The sequence below is a fragment of the Elgaria multicarinata genome, chromosome 12, assembly GCF_023053635.1.
Source record: "Elgaria multicarinata webbii isolate HBS135686 ecotype San Diego chromosome 12, rElgMul1.1.pri, whole genome shotgun sequence".
NCBI classification, from domain to species: domain Eukaryota; kingdom Metazoa; phylum Chordata; class Lepidosauria; order Squamata; family Anguidae; genus Elgaria; species Elgaria multicarinata.
In genome coordinates this window covers 9,192,136-9,217,434 of record NC_086182.1, presented here as the reverse complement: position 1 = coordinate 9,217,434, position 25,299 = coordinate 9,192,136, and the positions used below count along the sequence as shown (strand labels likewise).

At 45.3% G+C, this 25,299-nt stretch overlaps 1 protein-coding gene across 1 annotated transcript in view; it reads left to right on the top strand.

Moving 5' to 3' along the window:
• Positions 1 to 605: 605 nt before the first annotated feature.
• Positions 606 to 25,299, top strand: part of ADAM9 (ADAM metallopeptidase domain 9) — a 78,393-nt gene continuing 53,699 nt past the window's right edge. Inside the window, exons 1-3 of the mRNA XM_063139282.1 lie at positions 606 to 687; positions 22,613 to 22,710; positions 23,799 to 23,863. Of these exons, the coding sequence (XP_062995352.1) occupies positions 621 to 687; positions 22,613 to 22,710; positions 23,799 to 23,863 (230 nt within the window). The 5' untranslated portion in view covers positions 606 to 620. The remainder of the gene's footprint in view (positions 688 to 22,612; positions 22,711 to 23,798; positions 23,864 to 25,299) is intronic.

Genomic DNA, 25,299 nt, shown 5'->3' with positions numbered 1-25,299 from the left:
ACTTCCTTCGAAAACCAAACCAGAGACTAAAGCACCCACGAGCAGAAGTCATCTCAAAGGGATGATTTTCATCTGATGGTTCCAGGTCGTTGGAATGATTCTTCCCCAAATGATCCAGCAGCAGCAGCAGCAGCACGGCTTCTTTTTAAAAGCCCTCCAAGGCCATTTCTGGGGCGGGTGGGGGCTCCTTTTCTCGGGGAGCCGGGCCTCCATAACTCAAAAGGTGCGTCCGTGTGTGGGGATACTGGGGTGGGTGGGGGTCATTTACTTGGCGGCAGGGAGACGGAAGGGGCATCCAAGGCCTGCCTACGACCTTTGCAAAGCGGCCCGATCCTGGCCCGGAGCGCTCGGCCCGCTGGGTGAGAGCCGCCGGCCCGCTGGTTCCTGCGGCTTTCGCTTCCTGCCCGCGATGCGCAAGGGAGGCGCCAGGGTCCGTTTTACGCGCGGCGCCCTCGGCCGCGCCCCGCCGCCCCACCAGCTCAGGCCCTGGCGCCGGCGGGCGGGCGGGCGGGGAGGAGCCGGCTCCTCCCCCGGGGGTGGTCCCGGGACCGGGGAGGCCGCGCCGCGCAGCCTCCATAACCGGAGCCGCCGCTGTTCTGAGCCCCGATCCGGGCGTGGAGATGGGGACGGCTCGCGGCTTTTTCCTCCTGCTCGTCGGGGCGCTGAGCGTGCAGGCCGAGCGACCAGGTGAGTCCTAGCCGGGGGCGGCCAGCTCTCGCTTAGGCGGCCCTCCCCGCCCGGTGCGAGAAGCCGTCGGATCACCGCCCCCCCCCCCTCGGGCGCCTTCAGCCCCTTTCCACTGTTGCAAGAGAGTGTCCCCCCCCCCCCCACACGACCCGCTCCTCCGTTCTCTCCATGCGTACAGCCTTCAGAGCGCCATCGGAGGAGCCCGATTCCCCGTCCGGCCCCCGGGCCAGAGGTTCCGCTGCTTCCCTTCTGCCTCGGACACGGGCAAGGGCCGGGGCGAGTCTTGGAAGTGGGGAGACCTGTGGTGAAACGCCATTCTGCTCGCTTTCTTCCTTACAGGGAGATGGGGATGAAGGGAAGCAGCGAGATCCCCTCCAGCCCGTCAAGCGCCGCTGCAACTTTGGGGCAGCGGATAAAACTAAGAGGAACGATCGATTTCATGGTTGGGGAGGGGGAGGAGAAGAGAGGCCTCCTTCCCCGTCGGGACTGTGAAGGGGAGGGAGAGGGGGAGGGGAGCACTCTGGGAACGCGTCCCCCCCCCCCAAACATACACACACACACACACACAGCTCGCTTGCACTGCCAGCTGATCCCAGTGTAAGTAGCCAGAGTGCTTTGCTGAAACTGAGCAAGTCCTGGTCCATGTTTGCATTAGAAGCTGCCCGTGGGAACTACATCCAGGAGGCCTTGATTTAAGGTGGGATATCGGTTGTAGTAAACAAACGCAAAGAAACCAAGATCAAGGAGGCCAAACTCTGGGCAAGGCAGCCTGCTCACCCCCAAACCCTTGACTCGGCTGTAGGATGTGCTAAAAGTGTCGACGTGGGAAGAACCCTGCTGGTTCAGTTCTCTGAAGCCCATGGAGTTGTTTCCCATCATGGCCAAAGAGATGTCTTTTGTGTGTCATAGTACAGGTGTGTCTCATGCAAGGAAGGAGCTGCCCTGCTGTGAGAAGCTGAAGCCCACATTCCTCCTGTGCAGTTCCTGGGGGGTCGCTTCCCAGCAGCAATTGCCACAATTCCCATATATTATTTAGGTGTTCCTCTAAGACAACCTTCTCCAATCTGGTGCGCTCCGGATTATGTTGGACTGCAACTCCCATAATTCTCAGCCGGTATGGCCTGCCATTGGCTAGTTATGGGAGTTGCAGTCCAACACACCTGGAGGGCATCAGGTTGGGAAAGGCTGGTCGAAGGTTTTTGCTGTCAATCTAGCATTGTTAAAATTGTGTATTTGTTGTTTCAACCATCATGGCCATATCAACTTTACAAATGCATACACCAGCAGTACAGGTAAACACACAAAAACTTTTCAACGCAAAGAAGTAAAGTACAAAAAGATACTAAAAAGGTTTTCATTAGAAGGTGCCCACAAATTTGTAAAAGTTAGTTTTTATACAAGAGACACTAAGAATTTACATTATAAGGTCCATAAAGTTAATACTAGTGATACGTTAAAACTTTGTGTTAAAGTTCATCATTACAGTTCGTCATATTGACATCTATGAATCTTCTTCTCTACTTTTGGGCAGCCACTGTGAATCTCGCAACTCTGTCACAAATTTGCCAGCATCAGAGAGTAAATATATAACTTTAACTTGATCATCACTTATCACGTATATCCTGTAACAGATACAAAATAAATTTTGTCCTGGGTTCAGTATACAGAGAACAATATAATAAATAGTGGTACAGGTCTTCTAGTATTTGAGCACCACATATACAGAACCTCTGTTCTACCGGATCTAGCATTGTTATATTTTTTTATGTTCGCACCTCAAAATGTAAGGTGTGAGTGTAATAAAGTCAGGTATCTTACAGGGACGCTTTTCTGGGATCTGGGGATTGATTACGGCTCCCAGTTGAGACAGTGTCTACACTTGGGGGCAAACCAGTGTAATGTGTGAACTGGCTCCCTAGATTACATAAAGGGTACCTCTGGTGCTGGTTTTAACCTGTAAAGCCCTACATGTCTTGGGACCGCAATACCTGATGGAATGCCTCTCCCGACATGAACCTACCTGTACATTGCGCTCAACATCTAAGGTCCTCCTCCGAGTGCCTACTTCGAGGGAAGCTCGGAGGGTGGTAACGAGGGAGAGGGCCTTTCCGGTGGTGGCCCCCTGACTGTGGAATGATCTCCCTGATGAGGCTCGCCTGGCGCCAACACTGTTATCTTTTAGGCGCCAGGTCAAGACTTTTCTTTCTGGCATTTAATAGCATTTAACAACGCTAAGTTTGTTTTCTAACGGACCCCAGAACTGTTGTTTTTCAAATATGGATACTGATGTTTTTATACTGTTGTTTTTATGTTTCTGATGGTTTTTAAATTTTGTATACTTTTTAATGTTTGCTGTTTTAACTTTTGTGAACTGCCCAGAGACCTTCAGTTGTGGGGCAGTATAAAAATGTAATAAATAAATAAATAAATAAAGGCTACCTCTGTGATGGGAGCTCTCCAGCCGGAAGTAGGCAAAGGCTTCAGTTCCTAGGGGCATAGAGGGTAAATACAGCTTTCCCCCTTCCCTGCCTACTTTGGGGAAGGCAAAGTTTGGGAATGTCCTTTCGGCCAAATCGCTGCTGGCTCAGCTGCTCTTCAAACCTTTCCCTGGACTCATAGATTATCCTTGTGCTCGTCTCTTAAATCTTGAGCAGATGTTGGGTATTGGGGATTCTTCGTGCTTCCAAATGATCGGGAAATATCCTGACCTAAAACTCTTGGCTGTGGAAAGACAGCAGAAACGGCTTCTTGTGCAAATGATTGTTCTCGCACAAACTTTATGCTTGTGAGGATGAAAATGGTGTGGTGTGGAAAGGGTCAGATATTGCAAGAATGCAAAATAGTTGGGCTCGTGGACAATGTGCAGCTTTGCTTGAGAGAAGGTGACTTGGGGGCGGAAGGCGTTGTTTGAGAGACCAACTGCTTTTGGCAAGCAGTGGCTCAAATGTTATGATGGCAATGATACTGTGCAGCCTTCTTGATGTACCCCTGCCTGGTAAGGTGATTTTGTCGAAAGGTCTTGGAGTTGCTGCCTGGGCCTTTCGGATCAAGCTTTGGAAGTGTTGGCGCAGAAGCGGGCCTGTTGGATCAATGGACGAATGTCGTTAAGGGTTGCAGAATCAGCGTGTGAGATGGGCAGGCCTGACCTATGGGATGCACACCACTGAGAAACCACACTGAACTGAGCATGGTAGATTCTCTCCCATATTAGCATCTATTCTATACTTTAGAATGTTCAGGCACCTCGGTAATCCTTAAAAGCAACTTGTAAGACAGGGAGCGGAGAGAGTGAGACTTGCCTAAGGCCACCTGTAAATACAGACATAATCCCAAATAATTATGCAAAGGGTTACAACGTTCCAGCCAAGCCTGCCTGTGTTATGGGTTGGGGACCAGAGACACAGGAATGCCTTGGAGATGAAGGATGGAGAAACACCTGGTTCGTGTGTGTGTGTAATGTATAAACTTTTGGCATGTGTCAATGTAAAATCACAGAGTGGGAGGGGGTCTTGGAGGCCAGCTAGTTGCATTCCCTGTTTGATGTCAGAAACTCAGAGCTGAAGCATCGCCGGTCAGGGCCGGCGTTAAGAGTAGGTATTGCTGGGCACTTGCCATGGGCCCACAGGCAAAGAGCCCCCCTGGAGCTGCTGCTCCTGTACATCATTGCAATCTGGCCCTCATCTATATGACAACGGGATTGATCCTCATTGAATATAAACCCGAATTTTTGTAGATTCGAACCTAGGCAAAGAGCGTCACACTGCAGCAGTTATTAATGCACACATATACACATATGAGGCTACGGAACGCTAAAGCTTTATTGGCGGAGCTCTGCAGATTCATATAGGAGGAAAACTAAGAAGGGAAAGGAACGAGGCAGCAGACGAGGATGAGAGAGAGGGGCTGAACGTGTCTCCTCCCTCTTGCTGCCCGTTCCCTCCTCTTTCTTTTAATTATATATATTAATTATAAAAGCTATCTGCGGACCTCCGCAGATTCATATAATTCAACATGAAAATGGCGGGAAGGAACGGGGCAGCCAGAAGAGGACACGATAGGTGGGAAGGCAGGTGCAAACTTGAAGGTTGATCCAAAAGTCGCAGTAAATCGCAACTACGAATCTGCGCATTATCCGGTTAAAACCCAGTGCTGCGGTGAATGGGCGGCTGCGCCGTGTGTCCTGAAACGCAAATCTGCACATTTCGTTCAGGGTAAAGAAGCTGTATAGACATCCCACTTCTTGTTTACCTGCCTCCTGCTCAGGCCCACACAACTGTGATAGTGAGAAGGAAGAGCAGCAGATGCCATGGCCTGCTTGTTCCTTGACTTCCAGCCTATCAAATAAGCAAGTGGTAGCATGCATTCCATTAACCATTTTGTGGTTAAGCAGCATGGTTTAGCGTGTTCTCTGAATGGGGCCGTAGTTTTGCATCCTGGGGCAGCAGAGAACAACCCTTTGCCCTCTTCTATATGGCAGCCTATGAGGTGCTTTAAGAGTGCTATCATGTAAACGAGTCCTTTTAAAATGTTCTGACAGTGACACCCCACGCCCTTAAAAATAAGTAAGTTGCAACCTTTCTGTAACTCTGTTTTTCCATCATAGCTAAAGCTTTAAACTTCAAAGTGCCAGTTTGTGTTTTTCCCCACTTGTTTGGAAATGACCAGGAGCTAACAGCCCAATCCTATGCATGTCTACTGAGAAGTAAGATCCATTAATTTCAGTGGGGCTTACTCTAAGATGAATGTGTATTGGATTGCAGTCTGAGTGAAAACTCATAATTGCTAGAGTTGGATGGGAACAACTAGGCCAACAAATACTCTATGGATTTTGACCATGGAAAGCTTTTTTTTTTAATCCTATGACTAATACTACCAGTAGTAACATTGTTTAGTTATCAGCCATAACAAAAACAGAAGGAACATTTAGAGCCGTAGAACATATTTAGCTCTCAATTTACTGGCTGCCAGTGCAAACAAGAAAGCATGCAAGGTAGCAATTTTCATCATCAAACAATTTCACTAGGTGTTACAAAATTCTTCCCCAAACTCTTACAAATATTTTTCAAACATTTCTCTTTATAAGGAGGGCATTGGGTAACATAATGGACAATATCCTCAGTAACAGTTTTATAAAACCCACAAGGGCTCCGTTCCAATGGGATTTTTTAAAATAACATATAGACTTCTAAGGATTCTAGAATCCAACATGGAGAAATGGATTCTCTAGGTTTTGTAGCAAAGCTGGCTGTACAGAATACTAATTAGTTGTACTAATTGGCTGGTTGTTTGGCTGAAAGAGCCAACGTAAATAACCAGCGCTGTGCAGAGTTGATTATTTGAACAACCGTTGGTTATTGTGTCATGTGTTGACTATTGACTATTTTGTCGCACACAGTTGGTTATTTTCGGCGACTACAGAGTCCCCTGGCAAGAGTGACCAAAGTGTCAGCTACCGCTCTAGTCCAGCCAGCAAAACTCGCAGTCACTGATGGGATACCAGCGGGAGGGCTGAGGGGGGAGAGAGAGGACAGGTGATGTGTCAGTCAAACACGCCGTTGACTAATACTCAATTTGATGCCGGCTCTAAACGGGTGATTCTAATCATGCCATCTGGGAAGTTCCCACTCGATAATCAACTGTGGAGTTGACTATTAACCCACCATTGACTACTGTGTTGCCTGAACGCAGCCTCTGTGTAGCACTTACGTTTGTTTTTACCCTAGAATTTTGCTGAACAAAATGTATATTTCTTTCTGAACTGCTACCTCAGCCTGTCTTAACCTTGGGTCCCCAGGTGATATTAGACAGACTAGGACTCTCATCATCCTGGGCCAATGTTTAGGCTGGCTGGGGATAATGGGAATTGTAGTACAACAACATATGGGGAGTCAGTGTGCATATTCAAGGTAACCTTTAAAAGTTATCGTGGCCACACTGGAGTTGTTCATGGATCATGTTTCATTGACTTGTGGACGGGGCCCCCTTGTGTGGGTCTTTCCATGTTCCTCCCAATGCAGTGCTGATTTTGCGGAACGGACCCATGTGATTGGGGCCTGCTCACATGGTTGGGTCATTTAACTGTTCCCTAAGCTGTGAACCAGTGTCGGATTTAGGAACAAGCCAAGTAAGCTCTGGTTTAAGAACTCATATTATGAGGGCCTCTAAATACTAGGATGGGTTCAATTGAAATCGCTTTGGCTCAAAAACTTTGGAAAGTCTGGTGTGACTTAGGCCTAAGCTACACCAAGCAAGATATTGCACCATGAAAGCAGAATGAAAGCAGTATTTAAAAGGAAGGAGTCACACCATGCAGGATATAGCAGTATGAAAGTGGTATGGTATGTGTCAATGGGCCCCAACAGTTGTCAGTGCACCTCAGTACTGCTATAAAGCAGTAGTGTGGCTCCTGCCTCTTATATACGGCTTTCATAGTGCAATATCCTGCTTGGTGTAGATTAGGCCTTATAGAGAGCAAGTGTGTCAACTCAGCATTTCGTGTTGGAGGCAATAAATATAGGCTAGAACCAGTTTAAAGGAAGTTCAAATCAACTTTCTTTATTAGTACTTTTAGATGCATCACCGTGAAGGCTATCTAACCCTGTTTAACTACAAGCATCCCCAAAAGCTGGATGAGACCTTTTCATTATCCTTTCTATTATAATGTAATACACTTTTCCCTCTTTATTTTGATGGGATGGAGAAGTAAAACAGAAGGGCATACTTCTATTTTACGTAAATGGCATTGACTTACGGAGCAGGGCAAGCCTGGGTGAACGTGCGTTTTATGGAGGTGTCTAAAAGATGTCACGTTTTCTGTGACAATGGCACCTCTGCACATACAACACAGTATAGGAAGGAGGCAGCTAGGACAACGGCAGCCACAGGGAAAACCAACCATGACACATCACGAACACTGGATGTATGACCCAAAGATGGGGCTATTCCCCTTTACTTGCCAAATATTGGTGGACAAAATGGATAGGTGAGACATTTTTCTCCCTGTCTCATAACATCAGAATCCAGGTTCATCCAATGAAGCTAGGAGTGGGAGATTCAGGACAAGCAAGACAGTATGCCTTATCTGTACCAGTACTGGGGAAGATGGGTGGGAGGGTGCTGTTGCACCCGTGTCCTGCTTGTGGGTTTCTCATTGACAGCTGGTGGGCTGCTACAAGAACCCTTGGCCTGACCTGGCAGGGGTCTTCTTAAGTTCTGGTCTAGTGGCTGTTAGCCATGCAAACATATTGCTGAATAACCTCTTGGTCTGTCAAACTTTGAAACCTCCACGAGGTTACGCTGCTTGTAAACTACGGTAACGTCAACCAGAGTCACGTGGGAACTGAACCCACAAGAATTGCTTCCAAACATTCCATCTCAGTCCCATTTTCCCAGGAGGGGCCTCCGGCATCACAGGCAGAAATGCTACATAGCCTGCAGCTTGGGCTCTCGTGTATCTTACACCTAGAATTAATTAGCTAATCCAAAGGCAGAAATGCGCAATTAAAATTTACAACTTAGCAAGCCCAGCAATTGCGGGCAATAATGAGCGCTGCTCTCGCTGTAATTATGGGAAATGTTTAGAGTGCAATGCAGGAGAAACTAAATGTGTATAATTCAGAGGCTCTCTCTTACCACACCCCATTACAGTCACAAATAAAATGCACAGTTTACCTTGCACATTTACCCCCATGCCGTATCCTTTGTACTTTTTTAAAGAGAAATGGGAGAAAAATGTAACATGTTTTTATTCTTCTACCATTTAGTGTACCAGGGACAATCATAAGGATGCAAAAAGAATTCTGCTGTATCAGACAAAAGCTTAATCTTGTCCCGTCTTTGCCAACCTGATGACAAGAACAATGAAATGCACAAAATTTAATACAAAACAGATAAATTAAAAATAACAGTATATTTACATAGGAGCACTTTTGGTTCCAAATTTTACATCCAATGAATGACTAAAAAAGTGCTCTCTTTCAAGTGGCCAGATGCATTTCGACCAGAAATTCTTCTTCATTGGCCAAACATCTAGGCTTGTAGGCACAGGAAAATTTTATCAAATGGGATTGACTACTTTACATCATTCTCAAGTAAAATCATCAGTATACACAAGCAAAACGTTTCAGTTGAGGTTTGACTGGAATTGAAACGTTTTACTTGTGTATCCTGATGATTTTACTTGAGAATATTTTACCTGTTTTGTTTCGCGTATCTGTTTTGTATTACATTTTGTACATTTCGTTGTCCTTAACTTTGCTCTTATCATTAGTTTGCATTCTGATAAGGCTAGAACTTGTGTGTGTGTTCGCCAACCGGATACAGTCCAGAAGACTTTGGATGAAGAAAGAGAGAGGGAAGACTCCCGAAAAGCTTTGAAGAGTTTTTCCCTTGATAAAGACCTACATCAAAACATGTTGGAGACACAACCAAGGCAGCTGCATTCCCCAGGTGTCCCTGCCATCTGGAGTGAAGTAAGGCGGGTGGCTACCATAGAAGGCATCCGTCTCACCCCAACTGAGGAATGGTCTCCCCAGGAAGGCTCACCTGTCTGAAACCACTTAGCTATCATTCTGGCGCAAAGCTCTTTCTGTTTTCCCAAGCTGTTTAATCTTTGGGGAGATAAGAAAACTGCCTTCTACTGAGTCAGACCGTTCGTCCATCTAGCCCAGTATTGTCGACACTGACTGGCAGCTGCTCTCCAGGTTTTCAGGCAGGATTCTTTCCTAGCCCTACCTGGAGAAGCCGGGGATCAAATTTGGGAGCTTCTTCTTCTTCTTATTATTATTTATTTATATAGCTCTAGCACTGAACTGACGATAGTCAACCTTAATGCTGCCGGTTTTAATACTGTGTTATGCTGTTTGCGTTTTACTGCCTTATTGTTGAGTTATAAGCTAAATTGTAATATTTTAAATTGAATTTTTAATTTTATTAAAAGGGCATGGTATAAATGCCCTCAACAAGATAAATAGCTGCATAGGCTAAATTGTAATATTTTAAATTGAATTTTTAATTTTATTAAAAGGGCATGGTATAAATGCCCTCAACAAGATAAATAGCTGCATAGATTGCCCATGGACGTGCATAGGCGTGCACGTCCATGGGAACAAAATATCAGTGTGCGGCTTCTCTTCCATTTCTCTTCTCCCTTAAATGCTTCTCAGTGTTACAGGCTGTGTATGAGCAACAGGTAATTCTATAGCAAACACACTCAAATCCATTGCCAAACTAAAACGCTCCATACCGATAACAAATTCCCTCTCTGAGCAGGGATCTTTTTGTAGACAAAATTAGGGTGACCATATGGAAAGGAGGACAGGGCTCCTGCATCTTTAACAATTGCATAGAAAAGGGAATTCCAGCAGGTGTCATTTGTATGCATGCAGCACCAGGTGAAATCCCCTCTTCATCACAACAGTTAAAAGCTGCAGGAGCCCTGCCCTCTTGACCAGATACAACAAAGGGAATTTCAGCAAGTGCTACATGCATACAAATGACACCTGCTGAAATGCCCTTTTCTATGCAACTGTTAAAGATGCAGGAGCCCTGTCCTTCTTTCCATATGGTCACCCTAACAAAATTGCATCATCCATTTTGGGGGCCGTTAAGACTCTAAAAGGGGTGGGGATTAAAAAAAAGAAATAATGAAGATTGAGCATGTTCATGCTGACTGATGGGAGGGGGAAATGAAACCACCCAGACACAACGATCAGTATCTGGGACCCTCCTCCAAGGGAGGCTCAGACGATAGCAATAAGATCCTTGTGATATAGGGCGGGATATACATGTTTAAATAAATAAATAAATAAGGGAGAGGGTTAGGAGCCCTGCCCTCTTGACCAGATACAACAAAGGGCAGGGCTCCTGCAGCTTTTAACTGTTGTGATGAAGAGGGAATTTCACCTGGTGCTGCATGCATACAAAGGACACCTGCTGGAATTCTCTTTTCTATGCAACTGTTGAAGATGCAGGAGTCCTGTCCTCCTTTCCATGTGGTCACCCTATAAAGCATATGCGCACGAACCACAAGTTGGCTGTAAAGCGCGTCACTGCTTATCCAGATTCAGCATGCAGTGTCTTTAGGCATTTGTTGAGGAGTGCAGATAAGTTGGTGGGAAAAGGAAGAGCCACCTGAACTCAGGTGTTTCTCTGTTTCATTGGGATCTCTCTGGCAGCAGCCACAGGGCCTCAGGAAGCCCCCAAACCAGTGATTTCAGCTGCTGTGATATGGGCAGCTGCTATCAGAGAGGAGTGTTGCTGCCCCCAGGCCTGAGACATCATGGGGTCAGTAGTGGCGTTGGCCCGATTGTTTTGTGTACCACTCACAGAAACAGTATGCAGGGGAAACCTTTCAGAGACGACTCAATGGAAGGCACACAGAGAGAGGCAAACAGAATGGAAAAGATGTTCCATCCATTATCCAGTCTCTTCATGACTCTGCAATCTGTATAGGACCCACCTTTATTTATTTATTTATTAAATCTATATACCTCCCCATAGCCGAAGCTCTCTGGGCAGTTTACAAAAGTTAAAAACAGTGAACATTAAAAAGTATACAAAATTTAAAACCATCAAAAATATAAAAACAACAGTATCCATTTTTCCCATAATGCAGAGGAGTTGAACATTAGGCCTGGGGGCTAAATTTGATGTGCCTGGAATTCCAGTCTGGCCCTCCGGGATTGCACAGACAGCCATTCACTGCTTCCCCTGACCCCATCCCCTTTATCCCACAACTGCTGGTCAGTTTGCATTTTTCTCCCCCCCGCTTTCTAAAAGGCTGACATGCCTAGAAGATTGAAATGGGCAGAAATTAGAACAAGCCATGGGTTAACTTGGATTTGTTTAACCCAAGAACAACCTCAAATGCTTGGGTTTGGAGGTTACGGAAACAACCCACAAATGCCGTATTTATAAATTGATGCTGGAAACTAGAAGTGTGCAGCTCCTCAATTTATAGGTTAACACACAGGCGGCATTGCAAAAACAAACTGTGGTTTGTTCAGTTGTCTGCCAGACAAATTCTGGGCAGGGCAACAAACCATGGGTTAGCATTAAGTGTGAACCAGGTCAAAGCGATTTTTCAAGTGAAGCTTTTCCCCACCACTTCTCTTCATATCGGGAAATAAATAAATAGATATTTCTCACTTTCAAAACACACATTGAAAGGGTCAACTGAGCATGGGGGCCTTCTCAAAGAAGTGGATGTGAAAGACAGCATTTCAGCTCAGTGAAATGCACAGCGGAAGGGGAATGCTGGATGGGGTTTAGGATGCACACTCCGTTCACGTTGGGGGTGGGAGGGAGGCGGCAGTGAAGCCTAACATCAGAGGTCAACAAATGCGATAAGCAGGTGGTGAGCAACAGCTGTAACTCTCTTTCTGGTGGCCTTATTTTCCTGGACGGCCAGCACAAAGGGAGAAACTCCATCCCTTCCCCTTGTAGGGCGACCAGTGATGAATCGCCCCCAAAGAGGAAATTGCGGCACCAATGAAGATGACAAAAAGAGGGCAGCGATTTGCATAAAATGTGCATACGCTCATTTTGTATGTTCAAGTTGCAAACTTGGAAAGAATTATTTTAATTTAAATGGAAGTACAGTATATCTCACCATGGCGTGAAAGGGAGAAGAGTCATCTGGGGAAGTCTGGACAAACAACCGAAGTTTTGGCAGGCAGGCCCAACATTCAACCCTCCTGATCTAGAGGAAGTATCCCAATTTTAGCAGGCAACTAGCCTGAAATTGTGTGCAGGATCCATTCAAAGGTAGCAACCCACGGATTAGAGAGCATGTGCCATTGAACTTAGCGGGGACAAATTCTGAGCAACTGTGCGTGGGATTGTGCTGCTGGTTTGAGGCCCGTTAATATCGATGGCAGAGATTGGAACAGGGGCTTTGAACGCTCAGCCCCTTAAAGCCATTTGGCTGTGGAGGGGACGAGTTGATTGCTTGGCTGATGAATCAATTGTGAATAATACTCAGTAGGTTCGCAGTGCAGTAAATTTAGCTGTGCAGTAAATACATTTCTGTTATACGGAGGTTGTGTGGGATCGGCCTGTTCTGAATTGTTTCTGGACTGAATCTTTAAGAAGAACCTTGAAGTACTTAACAGTGAAAGAGCGATGATGAGAGACAGGAAAAGTTAGTTGCAAGGCTCAAAAGTTCATGGGAAAAATCTAAACTTCCCTTCCTCAAAATGTGTATTGTGAATGTGTTTACACAGCGGTATGTGTTAATTTAGATTTATAGCCCTCTCGGTCCCCCTCCCCTCCCTCCCCTCCCGTCTTTCTCAGGGTTAAGGAAGAGAAGGAGCTAGCGAGTATAACCTAGGCTGTTTCTACACCTACCTTTTTTCCAGGGATCATCCCAGGATCATCCCTGTGCATGCAAATTTGCCTGTGCAGCAGGCAGAGACGATCCCTCCATTTTCCTGGGATAATCCTTAGCTGTAGAAAGGGCTATGGTGGCTAACAGGCGGAGCTATTAATCTCCCTCTTCCAAATCTCATTTTGGCGTTTAACTCAAGAGATGACCTTTGGCAAGACACTCCTTCTGCCTCAGTCTTCCACCTGCAATATGGGCAAAATCACACCGATCTACCTTACAGGCTTATTGTAAGGATTGCTGAGATAAAATATGTGACTGCTAAACCCAGGGTGGGCAGAATTCAGGCTTATGGGAACTCCTTAGGAGGGGTTGCTTTACTAGAATGCCAAGATCCATCAACTGGAACCTGGAGCAAAATATATATACTTCAAGAACTCTAAGCCTCGGTGCATTCAATCGGACAAGGGTGGGCGGAAGGTAAATCAGGATCTCCTAGTACAGTGGTTCCCAAACTTTTTCAGGTACCACCCCCTTGGTTCCACAAACTCATGCGCAGTGCCCCCTATCCTACCCTATAAAACTCTTTTTTCAGAATAGCGGTTTTCAACGACCCGACCCACTAGGGAAGATAATAACAATAAAATTCAAAACCGTAACATTTAATTGAATATTTATTCAAAATCCAATTACATTTTTTAGTTTATTCAATTAAACAGAATTGATGAACTTGATCCAGTGATATCATTTTTTCAAAGTCTGATAGTCATTTAGCAAGAATGTTAGGTATTACGTTTAGTAACTAGGGTAGAGTACCTCACTATTCTGTAAATTCTCAATGTGATGGATGGGCTTGATGAAGGGATACCAGTTTCCCAATGTCTGGTTTAAAGTCACTTAACATGAGTCTTAAATCACTACGTTTAGTAATCTGGAGTCGATTTCTTTGCTTGGAGAGAAGTAGGCAGACCACACTATAGCCACATTCCACCAAATAGGATGTTGGAAATGCAACCAGGAGCTTTTGAACCACTCTCCATAGTGCAGGGTAGCGATCAGAAATTTCCTTCTGTAACCAAAACTGGTACGGAAAATACCACCTTGCCCCCCTCCCCCGCCGCCACCTTGTCTCTTAACGTCCCCCTATGCAATCCCACCCACCCCAAGGGGGTGGTACCGCCCACTTTGGGAACCACTGTCCTAGTAGGAGTCTGGGTGATTTGCTGTAGATCTTGGAGGGTTTCTGACTCTTGGTTGTTTAGCAAGAGCGAACAATGTGATCTTTTCTGTTTAATGCAGACTACTGAAATTAAGACAGCTTGGGGTAACCGGGAGCGGATTTGTGCATGAAAGGCTTCTGATCTTGGCTCAGAAAACAAATCCTTAGGCTGAGAATGGACCCAAAGGCACCATATTTTATTTTATTTTCATTCTGAGTGCATGTTTTGCACCTGGCTCAGGTTGGTGGATCAAAAAATGAAGTGGATCAGACGAGTCTAGTGTTTGCCCCCAGCCTTGCAACGAGTTCTGTGCCTCTGTATGGCCCTAGGCTTCCAGGGCTGCCAGAGGCGGCTTTCCTTGTGCAACTGCCGTGACTTGTTCAGGGAATCCCATGGAGCCAAATGCTTTATGGGCTGTTGGGTTTTGAGGAGGGATTCAGAAGTAGGGTCAGGCAAGTGTCCTGGGACGAGGTTCCAGGCAAAGGGGACAGAAAGGGAGAAAGCTGGAGGTTAGAGGGTCTGCCTGTCTGGATCTTTGTCAGAAAGTGCTGTTTCGCAGTAATTTCCCAGCATACATCCATGTCCTTAAGCCAATAAAGTCAGGGCAAACTACCCCCCCCCTTTTTTTTGGCAGTGCTTTGAATGATCTAAGCATTCTTTTCCAAGTATTTGTAGCATTGCGTGTTGCTACGTTTTGCTTTTGTGAAATGCTCTTGGAACAGATGCGTATTTGAGAAAGGGAAGATTTGGGGCAGGCTTTGAGGAGGAAGGCCCATACGGTCGGACAAGGGGCACTGGCTTTCTTTTAAATTTTAGGGCTACTTAATAGTGCTTCACGTAGTCACTTGGCAAGGACGTGGCAGGAATTGGAGAATACAAAACTGGAAAAAAAAGAAAACCCAGCTCAGCTATTTTTTGCCATTGCTGCTCATACGTAATCGGTCATAGTGAGTGTATAAATGGCAAGGCGACACCCATTGTAGTACAGTTGGCACGTGTGTGCTGTGAATATAATCCAGTGAACATCCCCCTGGCCTCCCAGCAAATACCTCTTCAAAATGGAATGGCACTCTGCACATGCTCGGGGACACTTTGCCTTTGGGTCATTTTTTTTAAGGTGCTGGTCTGCACATGCTCAGAGGCACTTAATCAAAGGTCCCAGATTTATTGAAATGAAGTTGGAAAACCCTCGTGGCTCAGAACTCATGGAAGGAGATCGGACTAAAATTAGAAAAGTGATGAAGGGTGAACACGCGATGATCACTGGGGTGTTCAAGCTTCTTTGTTTGTAGAACTAATGCACAAACTGTGCATCCACTGCATCTGAAGTGACCCCTAACAGTAGTTGTGATACGGTTGGGAGGATCAATATCTGAGTGGACTAGAAAATCATGAAATTTTTTTTGTACATTTTACATCCAGGCAGGTCCTCCACAATACGCCAATGCTTCTTCACTATTTTCATTATTGCGTCTGATAAATGGATACTGTTGTTTTTATACTGTTGTTTTTATGTTTCTGATGGTTTTTTAAATTTTGTATACTTTTTAATGTTTACCATTTTTAACTGTTATAAACTGCCCAGAGAGCTTTGGCTATGGGGCGGTATATAAATGTAATAAATAAGTAAATATAAAATAAATAAATGGGAGTGGGTGAGGGAACATGTGATCCTAACAGCCTATCTCTTGGGACCCTACCACCAGCACTACACACAAAAAGACATCTCAGAGGGGTAGCCATGTTTGTTGGTTTCGCTGCTACCCATTGGGGAAATGTGAATCAGCAAAACTTGAGCTCACCAAAGGGCTCTGAAATCCGTCTTGAAGCTTGTTCCAACTCAGGTCTGCATCAGATCGCAAGCTTTGTTTTTTTCTTTTTTTCTTTCTGCAGGAAAATCCGTGGGTATTTTCCCCCAAATGTATACATCCATTGTACACATTTATGAAATGCATTCTTCTTCCATTCATTTAAAGTGTACTTGTGGACATTTTTCAAAAGTACACATTTTCCATGTGCATTTTTTTTTCAAATTTAAGCATTTTTTTCCATTTTGAAATAAGCTCAGAAATGTTTGGATTTCAGCTGCCGATTGTGTCCGCGTCTGTGCTCTATCCAGAAAGTGTATTGTGGTTAAATCCTGATCAAAAACAAACTGAAACAAACTCATATCCCTACTACTGATTGGGCAGCATTCAGATGAAAAGCTAACCCTGGTTTAGTATACTGAGCATGAGCATCCTGGAGCTTTGGGCTTCTGCACTCCCTCCATCAGTTGTAGTGTGGAAATTAAAAGCTTCTGTGGCTGATTTGGAACAAACCATAGTCTCCTTTTTCGGTAGAACCGGACAGTACGACAATGGAATCAGTTGCCTGGTGAGGTTGTGGCCTCTCCCACACTAGAGGCCTTCAAGAGGCAGCTGGACAACCATCTGTCAGGGATGCTTTAGGGTGGATTCCTGCATTGAGCAGGGGGTTGGACTCGATGGCCTTGTAGGCCCCTTCCAACTCTACTATTCTATGATTCTATGATTCTGTGAAATCATAGTTTACTTAATATAGATGAAATGGCATACTGTGGTTTGTCCCTAACTGTGCTGGAAAGCTTTCAGTCACAGATGATGTGACTGAAAGCTTTCAGGTCAGAGTATTTCAGGTTAGAGTATCCAGGTCAGAGTATTTGTCCATTTAACCCAGATTCTCTATTCTGGCAGGAACTCTACGAAGGCCTCCGACAGAGAATCACCTCCTACCTGATCATTCTAACTGGAGATTCCAGGAATTGAACCTAGGATTATAAGCCACTTTTTAGGGTAAACCGTCCCAAAGCAACATACACAATAATTTAAAATCGTGGCACAATAAACAAATATATAAGCAATGATAAATACCAAATTCACAATTTAAATAGTACCCTATGCACTAGAGCACCCTATAAAGTTCTAATTTATTTACCGGTCAAAGTAAGCAGGTAAATCTTTATTGCCCAGTTATTGTGTCATAAGCTTTCATGGGCCAGAGTCCACTGGGTCAGATGCATGAAGCGTTACCCTCAGTAGGCAAATGTGGCTGCTGGAAGACGGCGAGATGGGGGAATGCTATGAGAGAGAGAGAGAGAGAGAGAGAGAGAGAGAGAGAGAGAGAGAGAGAGAGAGAGAGAGGCCAGACGAATCAGCAGCGCGACAGACAGGGGTGTGTCTAATTACTAAGCAGATCACAAATGCAGACAAGATCCAATTAAAAGAGTAAAACATCCAATTGGAGTGGGTGTGGCCAGTCCCAATTGGCCAACAAAGACAAATCGTGTAGATAAACACCTAAAGTGGGACAATTACTACTACTTGTAGTGAGTGAGCCACTCCCAGTCTCTATTGAGCCCAACACTGATAGTGTCAAATCTGTATTTGAATTCCATTTCTGCAGCTTCATGTGGGGCACTCCCTTTCCGCCCCCCTCCTGAAGTATGGCAACATTTATATCTGTCATGCAGAATAGCCAGTGGCTATTGACAGGTGGATTTTTTTATCCTGTAAATAGCAGGTGAGGGGCAGGGGTAGGAGTGAGCAGTATCAGGACCAAGCTGGAGGTACTTCTTCACACAGCACATAGCTAAACTATGGAACTCACTACCACAAGATGGTAGTGGTGATGGCCACCAATTTGGATGGCTTTAAAAGGGGGTTGGATAAATTCTGGAGGAGGCGGCTATCAATTGCTGCTAGTCCTGATGGCTATAAGCTACCTCCAATATCAGAGGCAGTAAGCCTGTATACACTAGTTGCTGGGGAACATGGGTGGGAGGGTACTGTTGCACCATGTCATGCTTGTGGGTGCCTGGTCAACAGCTGTTTGGCCACCATGTGAACAGAGTGCTGGACTAGATGGAGCCTCGGTCTGATCTAGCAGGGCTCTTCTGATGTTACATGTGGATGTGAGCTGCTACATAATAAAGACATTGGCTCTACAAAGTATATAAGTATTTATGTGATGCCAGCACTTCCTTTTTTTACTGTCTGCCAGTCGACTTGGGATTATGGAGAAACCTTGGGAACATCTCCAAGGTGGCGCCTGGCTCATCTTGTTTCGTTCTCCTCCAACACCTGTTGAACCTGGCGTAGACTGCAGTATACTGGAAGCAGATCTGATATCAACGTTCATCGAATGTTGCAGTCCTTGGCAGGGATGCACACAGATTTCAGGATCAATGAAGGAATACAGTTGTGGCTCGTTCTGTAGGCTCTGAATCCTAGAAGGATGCTGTCAGACGCTAAGTAATAAAAAATAAGTGAATGACAAAATCCAAACCTAATGCTGTTTAGTTAAACATTTCAGCTTTCAGCTTCCTTGGCAATGTGACACAATCGAGATTTCAAAGGAACACTGTGAGCAAAGGGGACAGTTTTAAAAACACTCGAGATGGAATAATTACAAGGAGCGCATCAAGTGCAAGAGAGTGGTTTCTCTTAGGAAGCCAAATCAAAGCCTGCCTGCCCCCTACACATTTTGCATCCAGGACCTGAAGAATTGGCACACATGTGCTCATTTTGCTTAATGTTATTGCCAAGATCCTGGTTCCTGGACTAAGGTGAGAGATGGGAGTGGAAGGCAAGGGGAATAGAAAATACACTGAGATTTCTAGTTCATGGTGATTTATTTTTAATTCCCTCCTTCCCTCCAAAGAGCTCAAGGCCCGCTCCTGTTCCCCCCCCCACACACACACTTTACCCTCACAAGAACCCTGTGAACGAGGTTAGGTCAGTAGTCTTCAACTAGTGCAGACCCAAGACCCACCTCGGGCTCCCAGCCTGCAACATGGGACCCACTTCCACCATTTTCTCCATGCCCAACATGGCGGCAACCGCTTCACTGCCACCCATCTGGACTGATCTCGCGACTCACATTGGGGTTGCGACCCACCAGTTGGACCACTGGGTTAGGTTGAGTGACAGTATCTGGCTAAGGTGAGTGTTGTGGCTGAGTGGTGATTCAAACCGGAGCCTCCCCATCCCTAGTCCAACACTCTAACCACTACACCACTACTGGCTTTCTACAGGCCGGGTGGGGGGGTGGGGTATAGTGACTCCCACTTGATCTGTCAGACGTTGCCCATTGACCATCCATAATTTTGAGAGCAGTCCAATATTGTCAAGGATTTAAAGGGATGGAAGAAGAATGAAGGGAGCAGGACAGTCCACCAGTTATTATTATTATTTCAACATGTCTGGGAAAGCATCACTGAACATTTGTCAGGGCTATTTCCTGTGCTCTCTGTTGCAATGAGCAACACTTTGGTCCTCCTCCTCCTCCTCCTCCTTTCCCCTTCACTGCAAACAAGTCAGCCTGAGATTGTGTTGTGTGACTTGAAAAAGCTTGTAAGCTGCAAGGAAATGCGGAGCGATGCTCTTCCAGGAATGAGTACGGCTAATCCTTTCCCGCTCCGCCCGCATCCTAGTTCCTGCCCAGGGTTTCAAGCTAGCACTCGCTCTGCAAGCTTATGCATTCCGTTGCCCTGAGCTGTCCAAATTGGGTGTGCTTGGAGCCCTTTCCTAGACTCCTATCACCGCAACTCATGCGCCTCCCTCCCAGGGAACGGTGTCATGGGAAGTTAGACCTCACTGTGCCGCCACGTTGGATCCGATCTTTGATATGTCTTTTCCAGCAGCTGTAGTGCTGCTGTTGGTAGCATGATGGGCCATTGGCTGTGGCCCTAAGTGTGATGAAAACCCACTTCTGTTCTCGCTGTGCAGAAGGCATCTAAGGCACAGGGCCCAGCAACATTTCTCAAATGAAAACGGGATATGCTTGGAACATTGCAATTCGCACGCCACGGAGGACTGCCTGAGCTCACCCTCCTACTCCCCCGACACATATAGTTGGAGACTCTTTGCGTCTTGCTGTATGGCAGCCTTCCCAGAGAATGGCTGGTTGGGGGATTCTGGGAGTTGGGAGTCCAACACATCAGAAAGAGCATCAGGTTGGGGAAATTAACACAGTGTAGTCATTTACTCTGCAACAAGCCTGACTTCCGCTGATTGAAGACCCTAGAGCAGAGCAGAGCTTTCCAAACTGTGTGTCGCGACATGTTAGTGTGTCAGCTGCAGTGTGTAGGTGTGTCACGCGAACGTAACGAGAAACCTCTGAGTCTTATGTGAAATAAGCAATACCAACTTGCATGCATTTTTATGCAGCAAAGGTGCTGATTAGTATGGTGCACTAGTATATTCCCCTTCCGTCGTATCCGTGTATGCACACCACAGTCGAGGGATCATAGAGGTACTGCGCATGCGCAGTATGCATAATCGGGTCGAAACAGCTGATTCCACATCAGTTCTGGTGATGCACCTGCACCTGAAGTGACTCATTTGAGAAATTCCATGGGTCCAGTTTTTTGATAGAACACCATCTCAACCACGGCTCGATCGCAGCTCGGGAAAATTGGTTCATTGTGAAAAGTCTTGGAAATGTATGTTATTATCTTGCAAATCATATATTTTAAAAAATGTACATGAAAGGTTTTCATGAGATATGTTGTGTCCTCATACATTTCGTTATTACAATTTATGTATGTGTCCGAATCTCTTATAAGGGGTTAGTTTAACCTTCGGTTTGCTAGTAAAACTGAATTACTGTGTCGCGAAATGATGCATGTCTAAAAAGTGTGTCACCAACATGAAAAGTTTGGAAAGCTCTGCCCTAAAGGGTAGTTCCTTTGGTTAAAGGCCTGCTAGAAAAACATCCTCTGAGGGAGGTTCAGAGCATGGCAACAAGGGAGAGGGCCTTTTCTATAGTGCCCCCCCCCCCAGTTATGGAATGCTCTCTCCACCGAGGTCCGCCTGGCACCAACATTGTCATCCTTTCAGCGCCAGGTTAAGACTTTCCTCTACACTCAGGAATTTAACAGCCTAGGATAAGATTTTAATCAGTCCGGGATGTTTATCGCTGCGTGTTTTAATCGGTCCGGGATGTTTATTTATTTATTTATTACATTTTTATACCGCCCAATAGCCGAAGCTCTCTGGGTGGTTCACAAAAATTAAAACCACAGTAAAACACCCAACAGTTTAAAACACAATTACGAAATACAGTATAAAAAGCGCAACCAGGATAAAACCACACAGCAAAGTTGAAAAATTTAAATTTAAGTTAAAATTAAATGTTAAAATACTGAGTGAATAAAAAGGTCTTCAGCTGGCGACGAAAACAGTACAGTGTAGGCGCCAAGCGGACCTCTCTGGGGAGGTCCTGAGCGTTTTGTAAACTGCCCAGAGAGCTTCAGCTATGGGGCGGTATATAAATGTAATAAATAAATAAGTAAATAAATTATTTTGTATGTAAATGTTTTTTAATGTTATGTCTTAGATCAATCAATCAAGTTTATTACGGCAAACAGCCAGCATGTCAGAACAAAGGGACAATAAAATACAGTTAATAACAACAACAGTAAAATAGAGTTAAAATTGAGAGATTAAAAGTCAAAATATACAAGCACCAACAGGAGACACCTGAGTAACCCATCTGTAGAACATGTAACAATGTTAATTTATCACCTCTCTACAATGGTTTATGGCTGCTGTGCAAAATCTAGCCACTTTAGCTGTGACCTGAACATTCAGGTCTGATGAGAGAGATTCTAGGTAGAATTCATCCGGCCTACCTGGAATTTTTTCTATGAGTGGGGTTATAAGAGAGGATCTGAGGTCTTGATAAAAGTTACAGTGAAGTAGGATGTGCCCCACCGTCTCTACTTCTCCCATCTCACACGGGCAAATCCGCTTGCTATAAGGTTTCAGTCTTTTGTAAACTGTCCACAGAGCTTTGACTATCGGGTGGAACAGAAATGTAATAAGTCATCCCCATGCTCATCCTACAAGACATTATTAACCAATCAAAATATACCTCAGCAGCTGGAGGGTGTGAAATGATAGGCTATGCGATGGATGTGGTGCCCTCATTTTTGGGCCCAGGCCTTTACATCGGGAGTGGGGAAGCTTTTTTTGACCCGAGGGCCAAATTGGCTCCAGAAAAGCATATCGTGGGGGCTTCATGTCAGCAATGGATAGGGACCCCCCTCAGCTTTCTCTTCTCCAGGCTAAACATGCCCAGTTCTTTCAGTCTTTCTTCATAGGGCTTTGTTTCCAGACTCCTGAACATCGCCTTTGCCCTCCTCTGAACTCCCTCCCGTTTGTCTGCCTCCTTCTTGAAGTGGTACCCACAACTGGACATAGTACTCAAGATGAGGCCTAACCAGTGCCGAATAGAGGGGAACCAGTACCTCGTGCGATTTGGAAGCTATACTGCTTCCACTCCACTCCTGGCACGTGGCTCCTTGAACCAACTCAACTGTGCTTTAATCCTGTCATATTTTCTTTTAACTTTCTAGGTTTTCAGCCGTTATCTCATCTGTCTTCCTATGAATTCACTGTCCCTAGGAGGATAACAAGGGACCGTCGGGAAGTTTCTAATTCCAACGCAGTTCAGGTATTTCACCCGGGCGCTCGTCATCAATGTATTGCTTTCAGCTTTAAGTACAGGGCACCCTCACTATGTTCAGGGTAAACATACCTTTTCCCCTCCAGAGCTATGTGTTTGGTAAGTTGTAGCAAAAGCTGGTTGTGGGCAGCACTGATTGACTAGCGTCTGTGACATCAACGGGGCCAGACCAAGATATTTTGCTCACTCAGTGGTGCAGCAAATTGCACCCTTTCCCCACAAGCCATATTGCACAGTAGGCAAGTCAGGTCAAGTTACTTTGGCACCTGAGGCAGAAAATCTCCCTCTTTGGCAGTACAAATTCAATGATAATAAATTAACTATCCAGCAATTTATTGTCCTTTCATAAATGTTTAAAATAATGATAAATAATAATTGCACCTAGGATGAGGGTCAAGACAAATAGTTTTGACTTGATAGAATATGTAACTTTTTATCTTAATCAAAATGGCAAAATTGGTCTTTCACTCCAGGTGAAGGACCTGTTGTATCTTCTGTTCATCTACCCATTTATACCTCACTTTTCTGCACTATTTAAAGTGCCTTGGAAGCAGGTACAGCTCATAATAAAAATACAGTCCAAAACAACTTAACAATATGAATAAAACACACACACACACACACACACACACACACACACACACACACACACTCGAAATCACACAGGAGGAATTAGCAGAACAAAAATATCAGAACTATCAAATGTCCAGATAGCTTTACACAAAGACATCTAAAAAGCACTATTTTTACCTGGCACTGGAAAGCAGGGAGAGAGATCGGATGGATTTTCCAGGGCACGGAATTGCACAGTATGGTGCCACTATCGAGAAGGCCTCACACTGCTTTTTCGTCCACCACACTTCAGAGGTCTTCACACTTAGGGAGATGTATGCCTGGAGCTTGAAGACATAGATTCAAATCCTAAGGTGTACACCTGAGTCCTGGAGGAATATTTGATAGGGTTGAGGGGAAAGGCATTTTCACTTATTGGGAATCAGTTGATCATTGAGCACACAAAAGCGATTTGTTGATGACACCTGGAGAGGTTCCTGATAACGTTTTCTCCTTCTTTTGAGGACAATGTATCGTATGTCATTGAAGTGGAAGGAAGGGAGCGTACACTTCATCTACAAAAAAACAAGTAAGTGGCTTCTTTTTCTACGGCACTGTGCTCATTTCCTCCTTATTCTGGGCTGCCTGAAATTGGCATAGTTGGCTTTTTCTCTGATCCGGAAAGCGACCTTCAAAGCAGTCAGCGTGCAGGTTGCATGAGCGCCGTCCAAGAAAATGAGCGAGCGACGCGTGATTTCATTTCTCCGCCCATCCTCTCTGCTTCCCTCCCAAGTGCTTGCAAAGCATTTTTAGTTTGGCCGTTGTGATAACACGCTGACTTGCCTCTGGTGAAGGAAGCACCATTCCCAGAAGGAGGTGAATGTTCATTAGCTGCCCTATAATACATGCCATTCACGTTGGGCCAATTTGTTCTAACGTATTTTACCAAAACATGGGGAAAATGCATATATATATACACATACACATACACATACACATACATACAAATAAGTTAAAAAACTTATCCTGACCCCTTACAATTAGGACGATGAGTACTGTGAGGGCCTGGTCCTGCAGGGAATGGCAGTCTGTCAGGCAGAAAGTCCACAGGGAAGAGCAGCGGTGGTGGTGGTGGTGATGGCAGCAGAAGCAGCAAGGATGCAGACCGGCAGAGAACTGTTTGGCCCCATTCAGAAGACACCTTAAACCAAACCAGGGCTTTAAAAATGGTGAATAAGGCTTTTCACCATGGTTAAAGCCATGGTTTAAGGTGTCTTCTGAATACAGTCTGGCTTTCTGGCTTAATCACCATGGTTAAAGCCATGGCTTAAGGTGTCTTCTGAATATAGCCTGGCTTTCCTGCTTAATCACCATGGTTAAAGCCATGGTTTAAGGTGTCTTCTGAATGGAGCCTTTATGTAGAAACTCCACAAAATTCCAACATCTACTTCTGGGTTGTGTGGAAAGCAGGGGAGGGGGGCACTTGGGAAGACACCCCCCACTCAGTCACCTGACTCTCTCACTACCATGGTCACCAGCTGCTGCTGTTCCGGTTCTTCATCATTTCTGCTCACTCGCCAAGCAGAGAGCCAGTGAGCAAACAGTCAGTGGTAGCCAGCACTACGCTTCACGCATTGCTGCTGTTAGGGCCTGTTCAGATGACACACTAAGCCATGGCCGCTAACCCTTTTGCAGCAAATGGTTAGTGAGCATGTTTAAACCGTGGTTATGTAGCCACCAGGGTTAGGAATGGTTCACACGACACACCAAGCCATAATGGGCCTGTTCAGATGACACTTCAGGCTCTGTGGTTAGCAAAACTGTGGTTCTCTGGGGTTAGCACTAACCACACACAATAGGGTTAGAGCTGCTAACCCTGTTGCAGATGGTCCGGACTAGGGTTAGAAAGTGACCAGGGTTTAGCAAAACGCATTGCACAATACACCTTAAACCCTGTTGCTTAACCAAAATCCTTAACCTGCAGGGTTTAAGGTGTCTTCTGAACAGGCCCAATGCTTAGCTCAA